The sequence below is a fragment of the Chrysochloris asiatica genome, unplaced genomic scaffold (assembly GCF_000296735.1).
Source record: "Chrysochloris asiatica unplaced genomic scaffold, ChrAsi1.0 scaffold00103, whole genome shotgun sequence".
Lineage (NCBI taxonomy): Eukaryota > Metazoa > Chordata > Mammalia > Afrosoricida > Chrysochloridae > Chrysochloris > Chrysochloris asiatica.
The window spans coordinates 3,408,568-3,422,219 of record NW_006408621.1 but is presented as its reverse complement, the minus strand read 5'-3'; the positions used below and the strand labels follow the sequence as shown (position 1 = coordinate 3,422,219).

At 39.8% G+C, this 13,652-nt stretch overlaps 1 protein-coding gene across 7 annotated transcripts in view; it reads right to left on the bottom strand.

Annotated features, from left to right (window-relative positions):
- Nucleotides 1–2,606: 2,606 nt before the first annotated feature.
- Nucleotides 2,607–13,652, bottom strand: part of DLGAP1 (discs, large (Drosophila) homolog-associated protein 1) — a 461,019-nt gene continuing 449,973 nt past the window's right edge. For 4 of the 7 annotated variants that reach the window (XM_006867258.1, XM_006867261.1, XM_006867260.1 and 1 more), the window contains 2 exons: nucleotides 11,415–11,567; nucleotides 2,607–5,986 (listed from right to left, as the gene is read on the bottom strand). In XM_006867258.1, the coding sequence (XP_006867320.1) occupies nucleotides 5,777–5,986; nucleotides 11,415–11,567 (363 nt within the window). In that variant the 3' untranslated portion in view covers nucleotides 2,607–5,776. The remainder of the gene's footprint in view (nucleotides 5,987–11,414; nucleotides 11,568–13,652) is intronic. The other 3 variants (XM_006867257.1, XM_006867259.1, XM_006867263.1) reach the window with 2 other exon arrangements.

Below are 13,652 nucleotides of genomic sequence, written 5' to 3'. Positions count from 1 at the left end.
CAGAAGGAAGTTTTTTTCCCCCCTATTTAACATGTTTAGTAAAATGGAGGGTTGGAGAAGAAGAGGAAGACCCCCAACGAGATGGATTGGTACAATGGCAGCAGTAATGGGCTCAAGTGTAGCAATGATTGTGAGGTTGGTGCCAGACCCGGCAATGTTTTGTTCTGTTGTGTATAGGGTCGCTTTGAGTCGGTACTGACTCAATGGCACCTAACAGCAATAACAACAACAGCCACGTAACAGAAGAGAAGGTATTCTTGGATGGGGCAAATGGTTAATACACTTGGGGAATAGTGGAGAAGTTGGCGATTAGAAAGGCGCCTTAAAGACTGGGTATCGACTTCCAAAAGATCAGTTATTGAAATCCTTATGGCATGCAATTGTAGTCAGACACAGATGGGGCCATCATTAGTTGGAATCGACTCGTCCTAGCGTCTATTTGCATTTATCCCTTATGCCTTTCCAAAGTGAGAGTTTTTCTACTGTGGTGGTAGTGGTGGTTATGTGCTGTGGAGTCGATTCTAACTCATAGTGACCCTGTACAGGGTTTCCGAGGCTGTAAATCTTTATGGGAGCAGAGAGCCTCATCTTTCTCCCATAGAACAGCTGGTAGTTTTGAACTGCTGACCCTGAAGTTAACAGCCCGACTCTTAACCACTACACTACCGGAGCTCCTTTTTTCTATTGTAAAAGCTCTTATTGAGATCTCAACAGTTTCCACATGAAATTAGCATGTACTTCTTCAAGCAGGCAGACCAGAAGTGTGAGGAGGAAGAGTGATAATCCGCACCATTTGTGAAAGCATTTGGGTTGCTTTTATCAAGTTAAATCAACTACATGGTGGAGCTTGACTTTTGGTGTTTCTTAACATGTTCACTTGCTTTCAGTAAGTTTGGGCATGTACCTATTTACATAGAAGACATAGAGAAATAATCCCTTTGCTGGCTAAACTGGTATACAGGACTCACACTGGGATGTCACATGCCTGCTGTTTTCTAATGATGGACCCCTGGGCCAGCAGTAAACCCAACAGGAACCCTAAGGGCCAGGAAGTAGTAGCTTCTCAGTCCTCCTCTCTCTGCTCCCCCACCTCCCCAAGTGAGTGAGATATATTTTGTAAACTTGTGATAGTAAATGGGTTAGGATTGACAAAAGGCTTTCCCACTTGTCCATTAATTTCTATTTGCTAAAGGAGCTGATCCAATCTTGGTTTAGCATTGGAAAGTCAAACAGCTTATTGAACAAATCCTTGAGGATACATTTCGGCACCCATGAGTATTAATGGTATCTAAGAAACAAAGAAAGACACCACAATTTTTAATAGGGCTTTTATTTAAACCAAAATCAATGTTTATTTTCAAGGGATAGATTTCAAAGATATCAAAAGAAAGTCATGTTTAGAGCAAACAGTTTTGTTCAATTTCTAGAAAATATTCAGTTACATTTGGGGGTTGCGTGGAACCCTGTAATACGAGAAATTGCTTCACTGAAATTCAGATTTCTATATACCAAAACGAACTCAGTTTGCTTGGGGATTGGCTGAATGTTTAAAGAGCCTCTGATGAAACAGAATTCGTTAGTGGAAAGGCAAGAAGTGTACTGGTGGGTCAGACGACAGGAATAGTCAGTGCGTGAACCAAAGTAATGAGATTTTTGTAGCCTCATTCCTCCTTTGAAGCAGTTTTTAAAGTACATTGTGTTATTTTGGTGACTGGTGCAGGTCTTGCTTATGTAAAAGAATCACAAAACGTGGCTTTTCTGCTCAACAGTTTCTAAGTGTGTTGCACATAGATGGATGGGTTTGCCCAAGAATTTGGAGAGGACTGGAACATACGAGGGAGGAAAGAAAGCACAGTGGGCCAAGGTTTGTGGACTTGTGGTATGTTCAGGCAGCAGATGAATCCAAGTCCATGTCATAAAACATTCCAATTTATGTGTTCCCCCCCTCTTTGTTAAACGTGTATTTTTGTGCATAAAGTAAGCATATACAAATATGACCTAGATTAAAACCAGACAAAATTGACAGTGGCAAACAATGAACAACTTTAGATGTGGGTATAAGGAGTTGAATGAATGTATGCTTGGATTTTGGACTCAAATCTCTTACATAATGGTATTGTCACATTGGGCAAGTTAGAAAACCTCAGTGAACAGTCTGTCATTGCTGGGAGGATGAAATGAAAACCATAAAGCATTGTTCTGACTTTTCTTATCCTTGTGGGCTGTTTGGAAACAAATTGATGAAATGTATGCAAAGGATGGAAGTGGGGAAAATATACATAGATTTGCATGTTTAGAAAGTTATTGACTTATTTCATAAAATATACAGCCCCTCATTGAATCACATTTCTTGCTGCTTATACCCTGAAATGAACATGTGCATTTGATTATCATAGTGTAAGAACTTTTAGTTCTTTCATGTTTACATCCCTTAAATAGGATGCAAGATCTACCTACATTCTCAATAGTGACTAGCATACGTTTTGTTACAAAGAAAATTAAAATGATATGCTTCTTAATTGCTTAATTACTTCCTCCACCAACAATGACAATTATTTATATTTTGGAAGAAGTTAGACTCAGGAGTGAAAACACACAGGCCTGAAAGCAGTGCATTAATTATTTTATTAATTTCTTCTTTTTACATTATGGGAAACATTCATCTATTTACAGTTATTATTATTATTTTTTGTCCACACACAATCTAGGTAAATAAGCCTATGAAATTCCAATTCATAAAGCCATAAAAATGTTCTCACCCTCCATCTGAAGGCTTTCAAATGAATCTTTTTTTTTTTTATCCAAACCAAAATAATTTTTAAAAATTACATTTGGGAATTTAGATTTGCTAGTGATTTACATTCCAGTTATTTAAAATATGCATCTAGACATGTTTTAAAAAAGAAATGGTAAATTCACAAGGATAAGGCTTAAATTAAAGTGGTAATGCACAGTAAAACATCAAGGAAACATCTATAAATAACAGAAATATAGTACAAATAAATTAGTTCTATTTACCATTTCAAATATTAAAAATCTTTAATCCATTTCTTCATCTCTCTTTACAAAAAGGTTATGTGAATTGTATGGAAACATCTGCAAAAAATATAATAAATACTCAATTTCTTTGAATGTTTTTTTTTGTTGTTTTTTGTTTTTTTGACGTGGGAGACAAACTTTTCTTTTGTATTCCCCCCTCCCCAAGAAAATGCCCAACAACTTTATACCAAAGTTAAACAAAATAAGTAAATTTTCAGGGTACATACATTTTCCATTGTGAACTAAAAAACATTACTACAAATTACATCAAAAAGAACAATGTAACAAAGGTTATGCTCATGAATGTTAGTTTAAAGGGTCAAGTGGTTAACAAGCAGCATTGCTTGGGGCCATGATTTTTAACATCAATAATTAGCTTTTTTATAAAGTGTTTGTACAATTTAAATTGTGTTAAGGAAGACAAAGGTCATGATGCCCGGTTCAAATATGAACAAGTAGGCATTCAGCTAAAAGATTTAAAATTCTTACCAAAAATATCTTATGAATATACAAATACCATTCATATAGACATGATAAATAGGCCTTCACTTGTCTCTCTTGAAAATATCCTGTGTTAAATCAGCCTCCAAATAAAAAATATTATAGGATGATCTTGAACAGTATCATTAATACATTTCTTAATCCAAACACTAACTCTACCTCAGGGCAGTGAGCTGTAGTTGTGAACGTGAATCTTCAATTGGATGCTGCTCCCTTCCTGTTAATCTGTGAGTTCCAAGTAATTTTTCAGGATTTAATGGAACCATAGGCTACCCAAGGTGGCAGTTGGCATTACTGGATGCAAACACCATGTGACTGCTCATTGCTGCTACAAAGGAAAGAAAAGGTGTATTCATTCAAAAATTGACGAATACTTGAAGGTCATAATCTCTGTATGCTCCAATTTTACAAAGCACTCAGGTGCACTGCTCACCCTAGTTAAAAGTTGGTTGATTTTCAAATAAGTTAGTAGCCCTTTTCTTGTAAACCACAGCAGTAAACATTTGCGCCCTGTTTATAAAGATAGCTCAAAGCATCAATAGCTCTGAGAGGTAGCGAATTCCCTAAGTGGTTTTACATGTTCATTAAAATATTTCTTACCAGAACCCATCACCTCTTTTAATTTCATAAACAAAATTAAATTAGCACCTGGCTATGAGAGTGTATTTTTAAAAAGCTTCTCTGGTGCAAGAGTATTTTATGCATGATTTTAAAAGTTGTTCATTTTTTTCATGGTAATTTCTAATGCTTTAGGGTGTGAGCTGGACATAAAATGCCAGTGATACTTTCTAAATGTTTTTTAACTGCTATGAGGAAGGGCACTTAATGAGAACTGCAGCTAGATACAAAGGGCATACTGCCCATTACCCGGGAAAATGCAAAGCAACATTCTCTGCCAAAAGCCTGGACTTGCTCTCAGTGTTTAGGAATCAGGACTTTCCTCCCTCCTTATGGTTGTTGATCCCTGCGGGTCACCTTCTCTTTTCTTATACCTGGAACCTCAAGATGACAGTAACAGCTCTTTGGAGTGATGCAGCATGTTTATTGGGGTAGAAATTTTATCTGATCATTTTGACATGGGGCAAAATCCTTACTGATACGATAGGATTGATCTGGTAGCATTCTGTATAGTAAGTAGCAAGAGGAGACTAAAATAGGAAATATGTCTGAAATATGAACTCCTGGGTTAAAATAGATGGATGTGTAGTATTCGAAGGGACAACAGGAAAACCCACAGTTTTCTCTGAAAACAGCTTTGCTGCTGTTGACAGCCGTTCACAAGCAAATGTGTATAATCAGGTCGGTCCACCAGGTTGGACACTCACAAATTAATAGAACCAACATTTCCCCCTTAAAAAACCACTGCACAACAACATAATATACATAGTACAAAAAAAGTGAATAAGACATTTCAGGTCTAAGTATTCTTAATAAAAAGACAAAAAAATTCCTTATGTGTTATCTGAACCCAACAGTGCTTCCTTTTTCTGTTTTGCCTTCTTCCTTTTATTGCCTTTCAGAATAGATTGATTTCCCTGAAAGATCGAATTTACAATCTTCTGCTGATTGAACGTTTGAAGCAGTGACTGATGAAAACAACAGTGAGGCAGGCTGTGCAACTGTGAGGGCCGCAGGAACCCCTGCCGCCCCCCTCAAACTACACAGCTAGGTCCCCCATCCCCGAGCTGTCTTATTGCACGCGCTGTGTGTTATTCCTTATTTCCGGTGAGATGGTGTGATTTTCTGAGGTTGGAAATAAAGTGCTCCATCTGCTTTGAAAAATAATAAACCTTTTAGGGAAAAAAAGGGAGTCCAAGCCCTAGTTTCTCTCAGGTGGAAGACTGTGGAGTCCCAAAGGATCACCCTGTGATACTGGATTTCTGAAATACCCTATGGTTTGATATTGCTGAGCTCTAGGAACAGACTAGCTTTAGAGAACCGAGGATGGCGCAGGACCTAAAGGTGCCATTTCTATACAGGTGTGTTTGGTTTTGTCAAGAAAAGAAAGGGTCGTGTATCTGTATGAGGCAGGGCGACAGCATCAGGACTGGGATCAAAGCTCGGTGAAGAACATGGGCGAATGTGTCTGGGAGCCGGGGTTTCAATTGACAACTACACCACAGCAGTGGACTTCACTCATGGGGAGAGGAGGAGAGAGGCGGAGGGCTGAGAAAGGAGAGGAGGAGAGAGGCGGACAGACGCTCGGTGGTGACGGGACGGGGCTCAGGGACAGGCCTCAGAGCCGGGTCTGCGCCTCGGGGATGTAGATCTCGATGCTCTCAGCGCTCTCGGTGGCCGAGTTCTGGCGGACGGACGCAGCGCGCTTGGCGGCCATCAGGCGCTTGCGGGCCTCCTGGCGCTGTGAGCTCTCCAGCGAGCGCTCCCGGATCAGCGGCGCGGGGCCCTTCGCCGGCTTCTTTGGCACTGGAGGAGGGACCCTTCTCTCCTGATCAAAGCAGAAGGTTCAGGACATTACACAGCTTCTCAGGACAAGCTTGGGAAAAACTGGATAGGTCAGTAGTTAGAACACATTTTTTTTTTTTTTTTTAAACTTAAAGGCGCTTACTTCTTATCTGCATCCTGTAAAAAAATTTTTTCCTCTTCATTATTCTGGCTTGGGTATTAAAAATATGAATATTCAAAATAAATTTGAAAAGATATATAGGAAAGATTAAGGGCATGAATAAGACTGGGTTGTAGAAATAGTTCTCTTCAGGGTAAGGATGTGGGGGGTTAAAGCGACCAACGTGGCAGGACTGCGCTCCCAGCACTCTGAGTGCGGTTCTCTCTGGAGACTCCACACACTTCCAGGTGCTGTAGAGGTGAGCTAGGAAAACAGCCACAGCAACATCCTAGAACTTTGCAGTCTCCTTTAAGGAGGCCATCATGGGAGCAAGTTTAGTTCAGAGTTTAAAAACATCACCACCCTCTTCCTGGGCCCACCTCGCCTCCCCCTACTCCAGACCTGAGCAACCAAACGAGTAGAAGAGATTGTCAGAGTAAATGGTTGTGTTGCTCAGATTTGTTGATGCTGTAGTGAGGTGTACCATTTGCACACCACACACCAACACACAAGCAAAATGCTATACAGGACTGGGGAGAGGAAGAGCTCTGGTATTTCCCACACTTTGGAGTGGAACACTTCCAAGATGGCGCCTCACACATCCCTAGGAACTTTGGGAATGATTGTTGGGGTCCTGAAGACAATTCCAATCACAGGGAAGAAACTGTAACACAGCACTGAAAGAGACTGTCAAGGATTGAACTGTGTGCCCCTAAAATATATGTGAACTTGACTGGCACTTATATAATGATGCAATCATCCCCCAGGATGTGATCTGATTGGCCAACCAATTAGTTGTAATGGGATTAGAGTGGGATGCAATGTTAGGGAGTTTCCCTGGGGTGTGACCTGCATCACCTTTTATCTTACAAGAGATCAAAGGAGAGAGGAGTGAGCAGAGAAGGAGGGACCTGACACCATCAAGGAATTAGAATCAGGAGCAGAGGATGGACCTGGGCTTCCTGTGCAGAAAACCTCCTAGACCCAGGGGAAGATAGATGCCAAGACACATGGAATGCCTCCTAAACCATGAGACAATAACCTTCTGTCTGTTAAAGCCATCCACTGTGGTAGAATGAAGACAGAATTTGGTACCAAAAATGAGGTGCTGCTCTAACAGACACCTACAGTGTGGTAGCAATTTTTGACTTGGGTAATTGATAAAGGCTGGAAGAGGTTTGAGGTGCCTAATCCAGCCACTGCGTGGGAGAAAGATGTGGTCGTATGCTTCCATAAAGATTTACAGCCTTGGAGACCCTATGGGGCAGTTCTACTCTGCTGTCCTAAGGGGTTGCTATAACTGTTGTTAGAACTAAGTAGATGAGTCTGGTTTTTGTTTTCATCTGGTTACTAGTAAAAATCTTCATTGCCTTGAAGAGACTATTGGTGGAGTTATGGATCTCATTGGCAATTCTAGTGAGGGCTTGGAGGGAAGTGAGAAGAGCTGTAATACTAGAGACAGTACAGATTATGAGAAGTAGTGGCACAGGATAAAAGCACCGGACTGACTGCAAGACTGATTTGAACCACAAGGTTGGCAGTTCAAATTCACCAGCTGCTTCTTGGAAACCCTAAACAGGGCTGCCATGAGTTGGAACCGACTCGATGACACTTAACAACAACATGACAAAGAAAGGGCAGCAGCAGAACTAGAAGACTGGTTCTAGATACTGTGGGGATGGGTCTACAGAATGAGAGAGCTGAATGTCTTTGGACAAGAAGCTTCCTAGTGGAGTAAGGTGCCGCTGGGCACTTGTCAATAGAATTATGCTCACCAACCATGTCCCATGGAGCAAGACAACTGAGTATCTTCAGGTCAAGGATTACTGGTATATTGGGGTGGCTCTGGGCATTTATTGGTAGAGCTAAGGAGCTTTGTAACAACTGCTTGAGTAGGACAGAGGCCCAAAGAATCAACAGGCCAGGAGGCTAAGGAAACAGGAAACAGAAGCTGAAGAGACAAGGAGCCCAGAAAGCAGAACCGTGTATATAACAAAGGGTAGGACCATGATCTCTGAGGTCTCAAAGAGTGGATCCACAGTCTGCTGGTTCACAAAGAATGGGACTATGACTTCCTAGGTTTCAAAGAGTCAGATCTTCACCAACTCAATTCTGAAGTGAGGAGCAGCTATCATAAATACCAAGGGAGATGGAACCAGAGCTGATGTCCAAAACTGAGGGGGCAGAAAAACAGAACCTGTTAGGATTGAGAAGGTGTGGCCACCACTCAATTGGACCAGAAGAATGGAGTTGGCCAAAGTCAAGGGAGCAGAGTTTTTATCCCGCTGGGTCTAAAAGGCAGAACTGAAACCCAAGATCTCCATCCAGAATCCAGAGAGCTGGTCAACCCAGATGCTGGAGGGTAAATGCCTAGATAGTCTCATAGAACAGAACATTCTTTTCAAGCCTTGAGAGCTCATGCTTTGCTGGGCCTTTTCCTTACTTGGTTACTGTTACCTCTTCTTTTCCTCAAACTGCTCCCATATGTAATATGAATATCTACCTTGTGCCTCTTCCATCTTTATAATTTGGAAGTAAATAACTTTAAATAACTTGTATTCTACATTCACAGATAAAGAGGCATTTTGTTACATAGTGGAATTTGGACTTGGAGTTGATTTAAGGCTTTTGGGATTATATGCTGAGTGTAAGTATTTTGCATGTGGTAAGGCTATGCATTTTGGGGAGTCAGAGAGTAGAATGTCATGGATTGACTTGTATCTCCCTAAAATATGTGTGAACTTTACTTCCAGTGGTTTGGCAGTTATGTAATGATGGAATCATGTGATCAGCCAATCAGCTATAAGGGAGAGGATTAGTGTGGGGTCAGCACCTTGACTCCAGTCACAGCCCTGATCTGATGTAAGGGGGACTTCCCTGGGGTATGGGCTGCATCATCTTTTATCTAACGAGATAAAGGAGACTGAAGTGAGCAAAGAAGGAGGATCCTAACTACAACCAAGAAAGAAGAACCAGGAGCAGAGGCTGTCGTTTGCACCTCGGGTCCCTGTGCTGAGAACCTTCTAGACCCAGGAAAGATTGATGCCAAGATGCATGGAGATCTCTAAGAGATACCGGACTCACAGATGTGATCTTAGTCACAGACAAGACCTTTCCCCAGAGCTGACACAGAAAGACAGCCTTCCCTAGCACTGGTACCCTGAATTCAGACTTCTAGCCTCTTAAATCCTGAGAGAGTACATTTGTTTGTTAAAGCCATTTGCTTGTGGTATTTCTGTTATAACAGCACTAAATAACTAAGACAGAATCCATCCCCTTATAAGCAGCAAACTGTAAAGTGATTAGATATTTTTAAAAGGTCATCACTTTGATAAGAAAAAAAGTACAGTGCGGCACAAATGAATCTGAACCACAAAAGGATTTTAGGAAAAGGATGTTGAATTCTCAGCCTGCAGAAAGAATCACATAAACTTGATGTTTTCATTTTAAATAAAAGAACTCGACTTCTCATAAATCTAAATGTGAATTTTGTTCTAAAACATGGGTCATCTGATTTTCCAAAAGGCATTTTCTGTGTTCACACTGCAGCTCATCACAGCAGCTCCTCTTTAGTGAGGGGGTGAAGTGCCTAGTTAAACTCATTACATCGCAGGTTCTGGTTAAGGTGGAGTCTGCTTGGCCTAAAGGAGAGAAGAGGGGAGCACCGAGTATAAACACCATTCCAACAACTCTGAGTGTTTTTGTTCAGATTCCCCCTTCGGCTTCATGGGATGCTGAAAAGCTCTGGCTAAAGACCAAAACTGGAAACTCTGTTGCTGTTGAGTCTATTCCTTCTAACAGAGAGCCCGTGCATGTCACAGCTCCACAGGGCTTTTCAAGACTGATTGTTTGGAAGTAGATTACTAGATTTTTCTTCACATGCATCTATGGGTGGTCTCGACTCTCAGTTACTAGTGGAGCACTTAACTATTGGCACCACTCAAGGACTCCATAGATAAACTTTAAAGATGTAAGAATCAAGTTTACCAAAGCAAATATCAACAGGTCACACAGTACCACCTCTTTTGGACATTTAAAAAAATCATTGTTGGAATAATGGGATATTTTAAAAAGTGTGAATACTGGAAACTTTTAAATCATATTAGCCTTTCCTGGTGGTACGTTCTATTCATAATCTTTATTTAAATCAATGAATGTGAATTTTCCAGTTCAATTTGGACCTAAATTACCAGAGTGTGTGTATACCTGCCATGCTTTCTTAAATAAAAACAATTTAAAAACTGATTTAACTAGGGTTTGAAACACAGGCTGGAGAAAACTATGTGGAGTGCAAATGGTTCATGTTTACTTCAATGCTTGACACAAAATCCCCAGTCTGATGGCCATGAACTTGGAGATGGGATTACTAATAAGAGCACTGTTCTCCTGGTCTTACGGACAGTCCCTTGGGACTGATTTCTCCTGGAAACCCATGGACTCAAGAACCTTAATATTATGGTGGGTAGCAGCAGGGTGGGTTGGATTGCTGTTTGCTCTCTGAGAGATAAGAAGACCTGAAATGGGCAGAGTCAACAATGGGTATCCCTAATTTTGAGAAGTTTCATGGAATTAATTGATCTCACACCGTAAGAAAGCAAAGAGTTAAAAAAAAAAAAAAATCATGCATGTTAAGGAGAGGACACTGGATACCTGTTTGATCCTGGCCATAGTCAAATGTGAAAATTACAGTTTATAAATGAAAGGATTTAAGTTTTTTTTCTAAACGGTTGCATGAGTAACCCAGTGAGCAATTTTCCCCAAGGCAAATCAACCCAAAGTAAAACTCTTAAAAAAAAAAAAAATCCCAACATTTATGATTACTATGAAACTTTATGTTGTATAATTTTATATTGAACAACAATAATTTCTTTATTACTATATTTATAGAATGATTATCAAAGTCAGTTCTTTCTCAGGGCTTCCTATGTTTTCTCAGAAACACACTAGGGGTGCAAGGAAGTTGCATTCTTGCTCTCTGTCACCATGCACTGAAGATGTTATTTATTTTAGTTTAAAAAGCAAAATGGAGGCAGTTCCTTCCAGTGACTAAAATGGTTTAGCTTAAACTTTAATTAACAAGAAAAGCCACATTCCCATATTCCGATTCACAAAGACAAGTTTCTCTTCAAAAAATTTGTCTGAAACATATTACAGATTATTTCCCAAATGATGACTATGTAAACATTGTCATTACAATGAAATGAGTATGGTATCAGCTCCATTTCACATTGTAAACCGCAGGAGCCTATTTAGACTGTCCAGTGTTTGTGCAGGTTTTTAAATGAACCATACAAAATCTACATTGTTCTACCTTCTTGTCAAGAGGATCCATCTGTTTCCAATTATTGGCCTTTAACTGATGAAGTTCATCAAATTTCATACTAATATTTTCTATGGACAACTGCAGCATGTCCCAAAACCCCGCCAAATCCTGGGAGGTGGGCCTTGGATGAGCATTAGGATTCTGTACAAGAGAAAGAAAAATAGTCATGCTTTAGTGGCAATCCTTGACAGTAAGCACAGGGGCAAAGTGGCGTTTTTGGTATTTCAGAGAATACAAGGGAGATGAGTTTCGTTTGATTTTCAGACAGGAGATTAAAATGAGGCTATAAATGGTAATTTTATACACTCATCTGCTTTGAATCAGTGATTCTCAAATGTCAAGGTTGGAGAACTTTTCTGTTGTGATACAAGTGTGTGGTGTGGTGGAGGTGGCTGTGTGCCACTGAGTCAGTTCTGACTCATGGTGAGTCTATATAGGGTTTCTGAGGCTATAAATCTTAATGGGAACAGAAAGTCTTACCTTTCTCCCTCCAAGTGGCTGGTAGATTCAAACTGCTGGCTACGCAGTTAGCAGCCCACCTCATACTCCACTATGCTACAGGGCTCCTTACAGTGTGGTTTGCTGCTGTTGTTGTTAAGTGTGGTTGAGTCGGTTTTGACTCATAGCAACCCTGTATAGTGTTCCTGAGGAGCGGCTGGTGAGTTTGAACCACCAATCTTGCAGTTCAAACTGATGTTATGGTCGAGTGCTTATCCTACAGCCCCATACCAGGACTCTACAGTGTGGTATGGGGGGTGGGTGGGAAAGGGACTCTAAACATTGCAAGAATCCCAGAATGCATCATCTACTACTCATGATGCATTTAAAAACATCTTATCTTAAATGAAATACCATCTTTGAAAAAAAATATAGTACATTACTATTAGAGTACATATTCGGTTACATGCCCAATATATTCAGAGAATAGATAAAAAGAATTGAAACTAAGATGAGTTTTAGTACTCATGTTCAGTGAAATAACCAAAACCCATGGCCACAGAGTCAATTCCAGCTCATAGAAATCCTATAGCGACTCTGGTGGTGCTGTGGTTACATACTCAGCTATTAGAGGAAAGATTGGCATTTCAAGCCCACCGGTGGCTCCACAGAGAAAGATGAGTCAGTATACTCTGTAAAAATAACACTTGAAAACCTTATGAAATAGTTTTACACTGACCTAAAGGGTTGCTACTCTGTTCTAAGAGGTTGCAACAGGTTCGGTTTGGATGAATAAAATGCTAGGATAAAAATATGACAAGGAGTAATAAAATAATTGGATTTCCAAAGTATTATGTGTCCAATATAATGAAGATATACATAAATTATTAATATAGCAAGTCATTTTTATCATATGACTGCAATGACAGAAACATTAGGAACTTAATTGGTTTTAAATTGACCATAATATAACAAGTGTGAGACAATACATATCTATTCAATGGTTTAACTTCAAATTTAATTAGCAAAAAAAAGTCACATTCCCATATTCTTCTGTGTTGAAGGATTTCTCCTATCCATCTATCTCTAACAAGTGTTTGTTGTTGTTTTTGTTAAGTGCCATCGAGATGGTTCCAACTCATAGAGACCTTGTGTGCTTCTGAGGCTGTAAATCTCTGTGGGAGCAAAGTGCTAGAAAGTATGAATATAGGAGTGAAATCTGAAAGCACACAAACAGGCTGAAAATACCATGTTTGCTATTAATCACTACCTGCAACAGTAGCTAAAGACGCTCATGGTGATATGGACAAGAATCTCCATGAGTCAGGGTTTTCAGCTGGGGTTAATTTTTGTTGCTTCTGGAAATCCAGATCATTGGCTAACCTGTGGAACCTCATGGTACATAGCAACTTGAGACTTGGTAGGACTTTTAAAACTAATACCTAGTAGAAACAAATATCTGAGTTTCAGAGAGTACAAAGTTGGTGGCCATCAAAGTTAATTGGTTGAAAAGAACTTTCTTGTTCCTCAGTGGACTAATATTATTGGTCTGGCGTAAAAATAAATACAAACGAAAATATATTTATAGACTTATAGTTTTAGAAATGCCTATAGTGTTCTGAAATTTACTGGAAGAAGTAGCTTCTGAAATTTATTAGTGGTTGATTCTGGGTTAAAGTTTATTCTCATGATTAGAATTGACAAGAAGGGTTCTCTGTTGTATTTTAATTTAATAAACTAAAAAAAAAAAAAAAAGTTTCTCACCATCCAGGTTCACAATAGATAGAA